Source organism: Haliotis asinina, chromosome 14 (assembly GCF_037392515.1).
Source record: "Haliotis asinina isolate JCU_RB_2024 chromosome 14, JCU_Hal_asi_v2, whole genome shotgun sequence".
Lineage (NCBI taxonomy): Eukaryota > Metazoa > Mollusca > Gastropoda > Lepetellida > Haliotidae > Haliotis > Haliotis asinina.
The window spans coordinates 17,154,094-17,169,568 of record NC_090293.1 but is presented as its reverse complement, the minus strand read 5'-3'; the positions used below and the strand labels follow the sequence as shown (position 1 = coordinate 17,169,568).

The 15,475-nt window shown below is 37.6% G+C and overlaps 1 protein-coding gene across 3 annotated transcripts in view; it reads right to left on the bottom strand.

Annotated features, from left to right (window-relative positions):
• Positions 1-1,205: 1,205 nt before the first annotated feature.
• The window catches only part of LOC137261511 (ALX homeobox protein 1-like), a 35,364-nt gene continuing 21,094 nt past the window's right edge, over positions 1,206-15,475 (bottom strand). For 2 of the 3 annotated variants that reach the window (XM_067799267.1, XM_067799269.1), the window contains exons 3-4: positions 6,830-6,979; positions 1,206-2,134 (exon numbers count right to left, since the gene is read on the bottom strand). In XM_067799267.1, coding sequence (XP_067655368.1) covers positions 1,823-2,134; positions 6,830-6,979 — 462 coding nt within the window. In that variant the 3' untranslated portion in view covers positions 1,206-1,822. The remainder of the gene's footprint in view (positions 2,135-6,829; positions 6,980-15,475) is intronic. The other variant, XM_067799268.1, reaches the window with a different exon arrangement.

The following is a 15,475-nucleotide window of genomic DNA, read 5'->3' as shown; positions in this document are numbered from 1 at the left end:
GAGGGCGGAAGTAATTAACTAGTATTTAAACATCTGGAGTTAGTTTTCCATCGTTGCAAATGCTCCAGTCGTAATTACATGTGTCAGCATCATGGCACGGCGAATTTTGTTTCCCGAGTTATGTCCCTTGAGTTACCAGGTAGACCTGTTCACCGATCGTGCCACATAGCATTGGTGGGATCTTTGACGACCATTTACTGCTAAATGTTTATTATTTGAACATGTCTATTGTATTTGTAACTATGTGATAACGAATGTAACGGAATGTAATATGCAATACGTAGTATTCGATGCAAAGCATTATGTTGTTCCAAGCAAGGCGTTAAGATGTCTTGTGGGTTAAAACTGATCCTCAGTAACCCATGCTAGACGTAAGAGGCAACTAACTGGTCAGGTGGTCAGACTTGCTGTCTTTGCTGACACAGACCACCGCCGTTTAGTTGGAATATTGCTGAGTGCAGCGCAAAACTAAATTCACACCAGTAATTCACTCTTTAAGATGGTCAGTGTAACATGTTAAAATAGTCAGTGTGTAAGACGTGCGATAGTCAAGACCCCAGGAGGGAGGGGTGATTTTGTCCTGAAATTTAAAAAATCATTGAAACTCGGATGAAAATGAAGTGTGCACCCCATCTCCTTACTTGTCTCAATACGCCCCTGATGTATGAATATGACGTAGTGTAAGACCTTGTAATATCGCGTGTTACACGTTGTTATAGATCGTGAGTGAGTGTAACACGGTGTTAGAACCCATGAACCTGTTTAAAACCGTGTGTTTGTAAACACTGTCCATTTTCTAACACACGTCGGCACTCGAGTGTAACATCATGGCAGCTACATAAGGTGATATTCATAATACTTGTACACAATTCATCACGTTAACACTGACGTACATTTTCCATTAAAATGTAGAACCGAGAACACATCATACTTAATGAAATTGCAAGCTGTGATGGAAATATCATTCTGGAAACGCCATGCTTGTTTGATCTGTCACGTCTTAATAGAATCATCTCACAAAGACAAACTATCTACGTTCCGTCTTAAATAAAACTTATTCCGAGTAAACATAAGCAAGAGAAAGATGAAAGGTTGGCGGCGGGAGGCTTTGTAGAATTACAGCCCGCTTTTAAAATCTGTAGGAGGTATCTTAAGAACATGATGGATGACAGCTTAGACTTCAATAAAAAAGAAAGGACGGTCAGTTTTTTTTTCAACAAATGACATTTATTTCGACAAATCAGAACCGACATTTCCCACGAGTTGGGCCAGACCTGTTCTTGGTCTTGGTTACCTCTCGCAGGAATATACTTACATATCTATCACTCTGACGTCATAGCACGTGAAACAGTAATTGACCACGATCCACCTTCCATGTCAATCATTTTCCAGAAACACCGGAAGTCAATTTAGCCTCGCTCTCATATCCCCACGAACAGACGATACAATTTCTTCCTCGGAAACTTGACCCGGACTAACATGTCCAGATAATTAGACACTAACTGACCCTTTTTAAAACTGACCGCTTCGTCTTGTTCAGGAGTTCACGGGGCAAAAGCGAGCAGGCGTAACACTCTTGACCTTAAGATTATCGTCTGCCAGCACGTGAACGTCTGATCCGCCCCGCGCCAGACTTGGCCGACATTTTGTCTTCTTCTAACTGACCAGACAGAATTAATGTTCGTCGTGGTGGGTATGAATTAACTTAACATATTATTTACAAATTTTCCAGAGTGTCCAGTTTCGGTCCGCTTGTACCCGCGGATCAAAGTCAATGAGTTTTCTTGTATGAAATCAGCGCCAGGGTGCGCCAATATCCGGTTTATTTACCATAAGCGCTTAGAATTCCCAATGCAACACTGTGTTCTCTCGCTTTGAGTCTGAGAGCTGCAATACTGGAACTCCGACGTTCGGTGTCTAAAGTAGGATCTAGGGCCACTGGGGCTTGAGCAGGGTTGAAGGGCATCTGGGCTTGCTGCGCTTGACACTGGGACGCCATTGCATTCTGATGAGCCAGTCCCATAAACGAAGGGAGATTACTCTGCGGCGCCATGCAAGAGTTACCTCCCATCTGGTTCATGGTGGTCATAGGGTACTGGGGAGGTCCATTAGGCGCCCAGGGGTTGGGTTGGAACTGAAAAATGGAAACATAAGCACATTGAGGACCGTATTGGCATTTTGAACAATGATGCAGCGTGTTTCAGTTGTTTGGGTTTAACCGAGGCTCGAGCAAGTGGATGATTTTCCTAACGTGTAAATGTGTATTTTGGCATTCCATTTATGCAGGAACTTTTCCCAAGAGAGTACTGATTTCTCAATGATGCATGAGGGGGAAAACCAAGTGTTTCCGAGGGAGCTGCAAATAAGTGTTTCTCCGAGAAGAATAATGGCAAACTATTGCACTTAAAATTCTGACAAGTTCGTAATTTGTCTACTTCCCTTCGCAAACAGCTTGCTAGTTCTAGATGCAAATACAGAGGTGTAGAGAGGTGCATTAGATGAAGATCCGTTTCATGTCAGGTATTCACGACTAGTAGTTTACATCAAGACCTTTATGTCTATTTTTCCCCTGCTAGAAGTCACTCAGGTACGTTCAGGTGATAGCCCTACACGCCGGCTTGTCCCGGAAGGCGTTCAGTCTTGCCACCCGTCGGCACACATTATAAGACCCTAACTCCTTTTCACTCCCAATGTTTGCTCTGATATCAAATGTGCAGATAGTTTTAGTTGCTTTGTATCCATATCTTTCTGACATTTTTCTGGCTGAGACGCATTGTTGATAGAATTCTTGGTTTGTTTTTACACGGAGCCAAGGCATTGTGATCGAGCGTTTTCTAACGGTGGGGCAAAGTGTCCGCCTCACTCCTCCCCCCTTCTTCTGCCCTCACCCCACTGCCCCAGGGTCATGCTGCCATGTGGCTAGCGGATGGGGGTAGGGGTATAAGTTCTCAACAGTTCCTTTTCCCTAGCGTTGTCAAAACAATGGACTGAAAATGAAGCCTTCAGACGAATATCTAGCGATCATCGTGGCACAATCAGACTCTCTTGTGTTTCACACGGCTTTTTGATGTGGAAATCTGTTGAAATCTAGGTTACATGGCGAGGACATTTCGATTTAACATTGTAATCGAGTTTCACAACAGACCTGAAGGCGTATGTCCGTCATGATGGCAACGTGATATAGCCTTACGGCATCATTGAGAAAAGTACGTTGTCAGTGTTTAACGGTATTCCACATACTGAATGTTGTTTTTCAACCATATCCGAATTTAAAACAACTTTTTAAAAATTGGTACGTTGTATGCTACGTTTTGTAAAAACGTATCATGTAGTGATTACTGTTAATATGTTTTGTTATTATAATAACCGACATAACCAATTTGATTGTGTAATAATTGCTCATAGGGCACGTTTTATTATTGTCAAGCTAATCGATATATATAAATATATAATATGAAAATATGAAAATGTGAAAAGAATGTCCACATAGCACGACTGACTAATATTTTTCATTTGTTTTTCAACTATATATATATATATGGAATTCGATAAATTCAAAACTACTTTAGCAAATGAAAAATATTAGTCAGTCGTTCTATGTGGGCATTCTTTTCATATTTTCAAGCACTGTAACCCATTGTAGTCGATGTAATTATACATCATTATTCAAACAGTAAATTCAGCCTCTGTACTAAAAATGTAGTACACTAATATTTACGAATGTATTTTGTTTCACATTTATCTGAAAACGTTTGAACTCGATATGGCATTATTCACAATAATATATAATTAAAACTTATTATGCTTTATTGAACAAAAAAAGTTAGGGAAATAAGCATTGAATGTTTGAATAATGATCAATTTATTCATTGGCACACCAATAAAATATCATTCATAAAAATACCAATGTTCCTAACTTATTTTGTCCAGTATATATACTGGGATTTCTTTTGCTTTGTCCGTTTGAGATGTCGTGACGCGATCATATACAATATGGCTCAGTACGGCTTTAAAACTACAAACACACAGAATCATTCATTTACAAACGTATGACGCAGATCTATTTCATGTGTATATGTAGCCAGCAGTGTTTAATTCTGGAATACTTCGACACCTTTAAATTACTTCCACCATTTTTGTATAAAAATACATAATAACGCAGTTATTATCGAAACACCTGTTTCTTAAGGGTTTAAGTGAAATACATTATTGTTGACCTCAGACTTCGCCTTCCTGATTGAATTCGCAAAAGAACTTGTGGCTCCGTGGATAGGAGGACTATAATCATACATAAAGAATTTGAAGGATTTAATTCTGGCTATAATGTTGATATTTGCATGAGTAGCTCACAATCAACAGCCAACACAATCTAAATTGAGCACCGTAAGCAGTAATTATGACATTTCAGTCTTAAAATGAACTCATATCAATATTTTGAGATATATTTCAAGATATATTTCAAACATTTATAAAATTGTACATAATGATTAATCTACACGATGGTGTTCCGTGGCTTCATTGAGGAGATGCTTCGTCCTTTCGCGGGATATTTGTTTACCCGTCTTTTTCGAAAAACACTGATCGTAAAACATTACATTCAGTAAATACTAAAAGATCAACCTCGGAATCTCCCTTAAATGCCAATACATTTATCATAATGATGGCCCGCAGGGAATGCACACAGATTTCGCGCAGGCGCTGTCGATTGGTTGTATATTTCATTGCAAGTGCTTCAAATTAGTGGCCATACACAAACACCCGGGATCTGGGTTGCATTGGGAGGTGGAGCGGTAATCGTCAGGGGATGATTGACATATTGTGCTTATTTCTGCCAATTAAATTGTCATATTTCATTTAATATGAAATTGATTATTATTCTTCGCTACGGGGAGTATAAACAGTATACATTTGATGTTGTTTGCTTTCATTTGAACATAAGTGGCGTGAAATTGACTATACAAGTGCTTCAAGTCCTATCGGGAGACAGGTGCGCGGTGTGTGTATTTCGTGAACAGAACTGGCGGTTTGTTTCTTGATGTGGGTTAAGTCACGATCCACGTGCGATAGTGTATATTTTGATTGTAATGTGAAAAATGCTTCAATATTAAGCGATGGCAGACTTTCCATATTTCCACAACCATGTTCCACACGCATAAGGTTGTTGCCAACACGACGTCGTATAGGTTATGGAACTCTTATATTGCATGTCACGCAGTTCGATACTGTTCAAAGTTTCATTAGAGTATGCACTGTTTGATTGGCATTTATGAAGCTGATAAATAATAAGAAATGTACGATACTTTATAGATAACAACGTCTTTATTGTGTTTCAATGTCACGTTTCGGCATTGTTTGTTATACCATTGCCGAGCAAGAGTACTATATGGCGTCGGTCTGTTTATAATCGAGGGTGAACTAGACAATCCACTATGAACAGCACGAGCATCGATCTGTGCAAATGGGAACCGATGACGTGTCACATAATGTACAAGTACTCTGTTGATATACTAAATGGTGCGTTTTTTATGTTGATTGTTAACTGAAGATATACTTTCATGTAAAATGTTTTCAGTGGCGATATTCTATACAGTAAACAAATTTGTATTTTTAACCTTTGATTTGCAGCGTTTTTGTGACTAGTTTCGATAATTGTACCCCACTTTTTGTAAGTACATTTCAGTACGTGCTATTTTTACCTGGCGGTTTAAGGTATATTATACATACCTGTTTCAAACGAATATTTAATTAAGTTGAAGACTTTGTATTTGTAGTTAGTATTTTACTGTAACGTTGACACATGTCGGGGTTTTCTACATACGGAACATACATATCCATATCTAATTCAGAACTGGCCGGGATCGGGTGGTCAGTCTCGCTGACTTGGTGGACACATGTCATCGGTTCCCAATTGCGCAGATCGATGCTCATGTTGTTGATCACTGGATTGTCTGGTCCAGACTCGATTATTTACAGACCGCCGCCATATAGCTAGAATATTGCTGAGTGCGGCGTAAAACTCAACTCACTCTCTCACTCAGAACTGGCGTTATTGTTTGCAATTTCTCTTTGTGTAACACATTATTGTTTGAAACGTTTCCGTTGTCGATTTTTGTGACTGAATGACATGTTTTTCAGCAACTCTTTGGCTATAGAAAATACGTGCTTCTTTCTTATTCCGGTCTCTTTGAAGAAGGATCATAACTCTAGTTTATGTTAGTACGAAAAACTGCAAACATTGAGTTTCAACATATCTAAAATACCATCGCTTGAACTTTACATATATGTGAAGTCACAGACGTCTATCGAGTCAATGATTGTTAAACCTTGTTATCATACGAGACAATGAATTAAGAGACTGTCGTTTTACGGCGCATAACAATCTCATTTCGATTGACTATTAACTGGTTTCACTACATATCTGAAGAATCAGACGTGAGTATCAGGGGAAAGGCATTAAAACCCGGATTTCCCTGTATTTGATGTGTTCTGTTCATTCTTTCGAATATTTACACCGCCCAGTCGGTTTCCTGCAACCCTAACACCCGCCATGTCCTTTCATGTGGTATGGAACATACTATTGTTCCTAATATATACTGCTTGAAAAGACCTTAGTTTGTCAGACGGCAGAACCGTCACAAAACGGTAACGGAAGTCACGCCAGATTTGTCAACGACACGTCACGTCACATTTCCGGTTTTAATCCAGCAAAGACTTTTTCCCTTCAACAAAAGATGGCCACCTCTTTCTCTTACAACCAATCAGTATTTCAGATCTGGACATGTGACTAACGGAAGTAATGACAGTACCCAATGAGAGTTAAGTTTCCTACCATGTGACCTACCTGAGTGTAGGTGTCGTGCCTGGGTGTGAGGGGCATGTCGTAGCCATGTGTAGCTGCTGTCGCCATCGCCCGCATAGTTTGCAACTGACCGAACCTCTCTCGCTTCCGCCATTTGGCTCGCCTGTTTTGGAACCACACCTACAAAACGAAAATGCAATTAAGAAACAATTTAGAAAATAAAAGCAACAAAACATCCAAAGGCTGTGCCTTCATATCATCTAGTCATATGAACGCAAAAATACAATTCCGATTTGCTGAAAAAAAATCAGCCCGCAACACCATCTGGACAGAAAAACATAAAACAGTTGTCGGGCAATTAGACATAAATCACCGATATCGTTTCTGTAAATCCTAAACATATAGCGCCTTCGCCAAGGAATACACCGTTTGGATTATCCGACGGAACATATTCCTGTTGGCGTAAAATGCAAAGTAACCTTGAAATTTAGTACTAAAAACGTAGCTAAACGTAAAGTCCATTGCAAAATACCAACTATATCACAAGCACATGTCCATAAATCAGTCAAACGGCGATGATCCCATGCGTAACTCGTACATGTGTAGTTTGAGCGTGTAAGGGATTTGTTTTGTCGTTAAACACATCCAGGTTTGATTTACACGTAAAAAGTCTGATTCTACTGTCGATACGGGATAAACTTGAGTGTGAAGTAACCATCTTGATTGTCAGACTGAAACGACTCGTCGTTACAATCACGGTGAAACGACAAATATATTTTCTTGATCGAAAAACAAATTGATCTTATTTAGATACCTATTATTCAGAGTATTTTTTCATAGTTTTCATAGTTCATTTTTTAATTGTAAAAAAATATTTTGATATTTTAAAAGTAAATGCTAACAAAAGTATGGAGCAATTATGTTGTTGACAACGTATATGTTTATCTTTATGGATTTCTCCTTTTAAAAAATGTATTGTTTCCATAACTGTTTACGAAAACACAAATTAGAATGGCACAGTCTGCTGTAAAATTCCATTATATCCTAAGTATGAATTACAAACACCCACTTGATTACGCCAGTACATATTTTATTACTATCTGTTACTCGAAAATGTATGAATGAACACATATATTGACATCTGATAATTTTGTATCATTGAGTCTTCAAATTGTTCACGTAACGTAACATATTTAACTTGCCTTATGTGTTTAAATTTATTCTCATAAGCAAATAAAGCTGTAGTTAGAATTTTAGTTTAATGTGACAACTATAATTCACCTATTCGTTTTAATTTTTTTACGATAAATATGCATATCGAGCGACATGTTACATATTTTGTAAAGATACACAACTGGAGTTACAGTTTCAGTTTATTGTTATAAAACAAACATAACTTCAATTTTATGAATACTTAATTGCCATATTTGAAACACTCGTCTCGTGACGAACTTCGTCAATGCGTTTAACTCTACTCGGCCCAATATTTAACCCTCTAAAGACTTCTACAGTTTTTCTTCAATACTTAGGGAGATATATCTGTCTAGACAGTTCCCAATTCCTCGCATACCAGACATGTTATATCCATAAGAGCAGTCAACAGGCTACAGCCTATTACAGTTCTTATCAACACTTGTGGTCAATTGACCTAAGGTCAGTAACCCATTTTATTTGTCCACCCTGCGAACACAAGCTTCCAACTCATACGGAGCTTATGTGAATTGAGTTCAATTTAGTTAACTTCAATTTTGAAGAAAAAAATTCTTCAACTTCAACAGTTCGTGAAGCTTGCAAGGTTTCGATTACGTGTTTTCATTGAAGAGACGTGTTTTCATTGATATATGAAGTTCTGTGTCTTGCATTCAAGTGCAACGATTTTGTTAAAATCAAACCCGTACTCACTCACTGTGAACTGGGGAGTTTAACTAACACTGGACAGATTTTAGGGCCCTGTTACGGAATAAATGATGATATTCTTAAGTGAAATTGAAGGCTAAAATATTCAGACAAATTTAACGGTCCGTCTGGTACCAAATATTCCCAGACTGACCATATTTGTGAGACGTTGTTAGCTTAATGAAGCGTACACTGGGCAGATGGATATCAATATGGACAGGTGGTGTTAACCTCAAGTTTTATTCTATACAATAATTGACCGTGAAATATACTGGACACAAATACTAAGGGATATTTGTAAATCTTGAAATTATGAATAATAATGTAGTTATTCAGTGACATTCTGATAAAATATCGGTAAAAAAATACCAATATCCCTAACTTTATCCATTATACTTTATCACTTTATCTCTTAACTTCATTGTTCAAACGTACTGTTAAATAGAAGCCCTAGGTCAGGATCTTTATTGCTGCAATCCTATATTAAATTATCATAATTTTGCATATACAAAATTTAAATGAATGGACATGTTACTGTATCCTGATTTATTACTTTCCTTTATAAGATATTATGGCAGTATTGTGTCCATCTCCATTCAATTCACCTGAGAATAAGTGGCCTGAAACGTCCTTCAAACAACCAACAAATCTGGTCCATAGAGCCTTCATTTGTTCCTCCAGCTTCCAAATGCCTGTCGACTGGAAATATTTATTTTGCGACCGATTTGTATGCGTCGACATATTTATACGTGTGGGAATGCGAAGCGTAGTATGGTGTTTATCCATGTACAAATGTATTTATTGACGACGAAAGTACGTTGTTCACACAGGTGACACAATTTGCTGAAACTGCATTCAGCTTTGGGAATGCTCAAGGTGTTAATTAATATAGACTTCCTTGACACGCGAGTGTTGGCTTATGTTGTTATGTGTCACATATAAATAGTAACAACGGTTATCTAACTTACCAAAGTTTATGATGAAATCATATGCACTATATCGTCACTTGGATTTTTTTTTATTAAACGTTAGTCGTAGTTATTAACAGCAGTACCTGTTCTTATGAGTGTGTGTTGATTATGGCTTTATCAATAACATGACAGGGGAACCAAGGCTGGAAGTTCTGGACCTAGCTGTTCGAAGCTCTCTTAGCGCTAAAATAGCCGTAAGGTATTGTTAATGTATGGCACTTACGCCTATCTTAGCGCTAAGAGAGCTTCGAACACCTAGGTCCAGAACTTCACATAACATACCCATTCTTTGACCAATAAGTCACAGAAAAGCCCGCCAAATTCTGTTTGAAGTATCGATGAAAACAACCAACTTTACATTAATGCATCTAAGTATTAGTTACGATCAAATTATTGAAGGCCAGTCGTTTCATTCAATTCTGCTTACATGGATTTTATGCTTCACTGGCATAGTGCAAGAGACGTGAAAAAATACAGTCTGTTCATGCATTATAATATTTTAAAGAAGTAAACCCATTCAGGTCCAGCAGAATGTTCAGTTTCACCTAATGTACAAGCCACACAGAAGAAATTAACAAAGGGGGCTTGTATGTAGCGACAGCGGTATCAAGGGCCGTCCAGTAACATCTCTGTTCCATATCGTGCTATTAACAAGCTATCTACATGCTATAGACATCAGTAACCTGTAATCATTGTCTACTCTTACCCGGGTTATCTGTGGTGTAGTACACGCGATAAAAGGCTATATACACGTGAAACTGATTTCCCTCCTCAGGTATCAAATTAACACGATAATTGACAGCTAACCAGCCGTTTGTTTTCTTTTAAAATAAATGCGCTTATGCTATTTATTTGCTTTGCACGTGTCCCGTCTAATTCCGTAACGCGTAGAGGTGCTAACGGGCTGACTTTGCGTTGTCTTCCGTTTAAAAGGTCACCATTACATGTGCGGACTGTGTAGTGTATATGGAAGGGTGTAAAGCACGTGGCCAGCGTTTATAGCATATAATTCCTGCTGTGGATAGATAGTCGGTCTATGCTGTAGAGGGGACGTGGATACGGGGGAATGCCTGGAAAAGCTATCTCGAGTATGAAATGCTCTCAATCAACCATTATGAATATCTACTTGATTATTACGACAGAAAACCTGTATTACCTACATGTTATGGGTTACAGATAGCCTTCTTTTTCTAGATTCTTATTAAAACAGCCTAATTCGTTATTTTATTTAAACGAATTGATTTCTTTTCCTTTTTTTATGTTTATTAATTTCTGTATGACGGACTGTTTGTGTATGTGTGTACACATTGTTTTAGACCAACGTTATGTCTCTGAATATACATAATGTGCATAGCAACAAATGAACCCTTTTAAATTGAAAAGGAGCCTAGTCACGTTAGAGAACCTAGGGAAATCTAGACTTGCTTCATTTAAGACTTTAGCATTGCAAAGAAGGTTGAATAATTAGGTTCAGGGACACATTACATAGTCGGTCTCGAATATCTGCTGAATCAGATTCGATTGATGGTAAAGACTAAAAACTAGTACTCATTAAGATCTGACGAACTGATTAAAGAAAACACTGTTTGTTGAGAAAAGCACCCTCCAGTCACACAATTATACACAATGTATTTCAATTCTAATATTACTTTAAGGTATAAAGAACACATTACACCTGGATATTAACGCAACCAGCGATTTACATTCATCTCCAAATGTAACCATTGGTTAAAAGCGAAAAAATAATTTACGACAAATATATTATGTTATACATCGGAAACATCACGATATAAAAAATAGTACATTGCTTTAATCTACTGAAACATTATCCCCTCTTTAGCAATCAAATGCATTTATCATAGATAATGATATGGCATTGAGTTTTATATAAGCTATAATTATATATTTCTATACATCTTTCTTATATTTTACGTAGTTTGTAAAATATTTATCAATTAAAATAGCGTGACAAATAGCGCTAGCTATTTGGCTATATGCCCTTCCTGTTACTGAGAAACTTAGAACAATCATTATTCTGTAAAGTGCGCATAAATGAGTGAGTGGGTTACAAGTATGCTATCAATAATTATGTGTGTACACAATTATATGAGCCAAAGGCATATAGTGTTTATATTCAAATATAGATAAGTGCCAGATCTTTAAAACGAACATTCTCATACAGGAACCATCAAATAACTAAGAGCTCTTGAAATATCTATCAACCTTGGTTAATATTTCCTGCATAAACATAAAATGAAACACGTGTGAAGAACCATTCATAATAATGTGCATTTTGGGTTAATAAAAGACGTGAGGGAGTTAGTTTTATGCCGCACTCAGAAATATTCCAGATGTGTGGTGGCGGTCTTTAAATAACTGAGTCTGGACCAGGCAGTCCAGTGATCAACAACATGAGCATCGATCAGTTGGGAACCGATGACACGTGTCAACCAAGTCAGCGAGCCTGACCACCCGATCCCGTTAGTCGCCTCTTACGACAAGCATAGTCTCCTTCTATGGCAAACATGGGTTGCTGAAGGCCTATTCTACCCCGGACCTTCACAGATCTCATGAAAGAAACTCATGGGATGTACATATTAACCAGTCTAGATTATCAACGCATTCTATTGAGCGTTAAAAGCAAATAGCAGTGCAACTTGCATAAATGGATCACTGGCATATCAGACATGGTATCAAGCAGTAGCGGAAAGATTAATTATTTTTTGCAGGTAGCACTGCCACTGACACCGTCTTTAGTAAGTGTAAAGTAAAACCGCAAAAACTACCGGAGTCGCTGGAACCGTTGAAATATTTGTACATATTTAGTTAAAGACACGTGTCAAATTATCGATTAACTTTCCATTATTACTAGTACTTCATAAATAAAAATTAATAAACTAAAAAGGTCAATATTCTCACACGTAGGATCTATATTACCTAAGGTGAGATCTCACGCAAGGGCCTTAGTGTACCGATATGTAATGGACATTTCAGAGTTTTAATACATTTGTGACCTCATCTCATCGTCAAGTCTCTCCATAATTTTTCAGGAATGGAGTGATGTGTATCAAAATTCAAAAGTAAGACTTTGATAGTTCCTTTCTTATGACTGTAAAATTACCCATACTCCGAATGTAATTTAAGAAAGGTAATATCTTCGTAACTCTCCATTCCTTTGTAATGTGGGGCGGTGGGGTAGCCTAGTGGTTAAAGCGTTCGCTCGTCACGCCGAAGACCCAGGTTCGATTCCCCACATGGATGCAATGTGTGAAGTCCATTTTCTGGTGCCCCCCGCCTTGATATTGCTGGAATATTGCTAAAAGCGGCGTAAAACTAAACTCACTCACTCACTCCTTTGTAATGTAAGATAATATGCCTCGGCTGCTATGTTGTTCATGGATTGGAGAATTACCCGGAAATGATTACCATCTCTGACGATATCGATATAAGCGTATAATCGAGAAAAAACATAGACGAAATATGACAAAGGCTATAGTTATATTACAGATAATAACAGTTATAATAATCACATCCATATTGCCCATCATAACAATATGTCTAAATATAGCGCGTAATTACCACTTTTTATAATCAAACTCGATAATCTGCCAAACAAGGCAAAAATGGATGAAGGCAATATAAATGTGTATATCGTTGAAACACGGCGATGACACCAAGTTTTAGCTACACCGTGTACGAGATGATTCATATGACGTATGAAAATATCACCTAATGTGACTTCTAATGTGTAAAATGTTCTTAAACAATTAAATCGAGAAAATGTGATTAGTGGCCATGCTCCTTAAGTGAATTCATGGAACATTTCAGCAATTAAATTTGAAATTAAAATTTATTCAAAGATTAACATCTTAGGGTGTGTTTACAACGTTGTGCCAAATTAAAATGAAGTTTCTAGCGGTGTACGTCCGTATCTTCATGCATCAATGACTGCAGTTCACGCGGGTACGAGAAAGAAATTGAAAACAACTTTATGACAGAAAAACGTAAATTTTAGGAAACGTGAAGTGTTACTTGGTGTGCGATTTAAACACTTTGGTGGTCCTAACGTAATTATATTTTGAGATATTTCAGTCGGATTATCTCCCTAATCTGATCTGTCTTAGCACATGTGACAACATATCAGCCAGGGGGGTCTGAGTGGCAGCTATGTACATACATGAAATTTACATCCACTAACCACGTGTAGGTTTCAACAAAAACTGGAAAATTGAACCCGAAAGCGGAACAAGATTATCAAATTTCGTCCCTATCTACCCCCTTGGCAGACGCATGGATGGCCCTTTCTGTCACGCGCACTGCAGGGCTCCTTGGTCAGTCTATTAGCAGTTTGATTTGTCCGATAAGTGAAATCCACAACTGAAATGAACACCGAGATGTTTATAAACTGGAGTGGTAAAGATACGGAAAATCAATTACGTGTTAATTTCCCCAACTGATCTTTTTTATGATAAGAGTTTGAATGAGACAGTGTCGTTAATTGAAATGAAGGGATATTCTTCCATGGGGATGTAACAAGACCTAATTAAATGTAAATACCGACAAACAGATATGGGGGAAGTAAAACGGAAATGATTAAACAGTGTGAAAATAGTAAATACGACAAAAATACCATGGTAGCATGTTTTTTGTAAACAATAGTCAATTAAAAGGATAAAATGAATCAAGGCATTGGAAAAGAATACGATGGTAAAGTATGTATTTGAAAATTCAAAAGAATTTGGCAAAATTGTAAGATATATTTGAAGTATTGTTATGTAAAACACATTAACACATATTTAAAGCAGGGTGGGAATTCAAATTTCAAATTCCTGTTGGATTCGGTTACGAAATGAAAACAGCATAATTCTCACCTATTTCCACGTGAGAATTGATTTCATTTGAAATAAGGCTGCGTGTCTCAATTACAAATGTTTTGATGCAGACCAGATAATTTCCAAATTCGTGCAAGCATGTAGAAGGTTTTTGTGTACATAGTTATTTCATATCATCCTTCATTCCGCGCCTCATTACAATACAATTCTGCAAAATGCAGAAATAAAGTAATAATTTTACTTTACTCGTGTTTAAATGTTATGTTGAGTACTTTAATGAGCAAAACTGTTAAGACATTGTTTCATTATACAAGTTTATGTACAAAGGCAGAAAAACACAATGTTTAGAGCGCTCAGTAATGTTTTGAGAATATTTAAATACGCAGTTTGCATCCAGAATGTTTCGACTGCACGTTAAACTCGATATCAACATTGCCAATCTAGGAAATAAAACTGTCAAAAATGTTTTATTTTATTTCCTCGCACCCAACGAACAGAACTATGTCGCGTCGTCAGAAAATACTATCCGCGAAACGGGAGCGAGAGCTTTTATACATATTTTACGATCGAAAACTACTTCTTGTTCATATTTTATAAAAGGGGCCATTTTTTAGCCGCTTTCCCGCCAAGCGTCATATTCTCAAAACGGCCGCACCTTTGATCTTCGTAATTAAACACGAAGTCCTCTTGTGGACATATCCCTACAATTAATTAAAACAAGGCTCTCCCTGAACCATTCGTTGAAGTGGGGAGATTTCAAGTTGCTTGTATAGAGCCTCGCTTCGCTTCATTTATCGAAGCCATGTGGAACTACTTTCCCTGTAATAAGTCGAGGAGGGATCTGCTTACTGTAAAGAGGTCTTGCGGAAGGTTACATCAACCACTTGAAGTTTCATCTCGTCTGCTACTAGACGAGGCGAGAAACAGGAAATCGTCTGCTCAAGTCGAAACAAGGCGTCTTTCACTGTATTCGCATT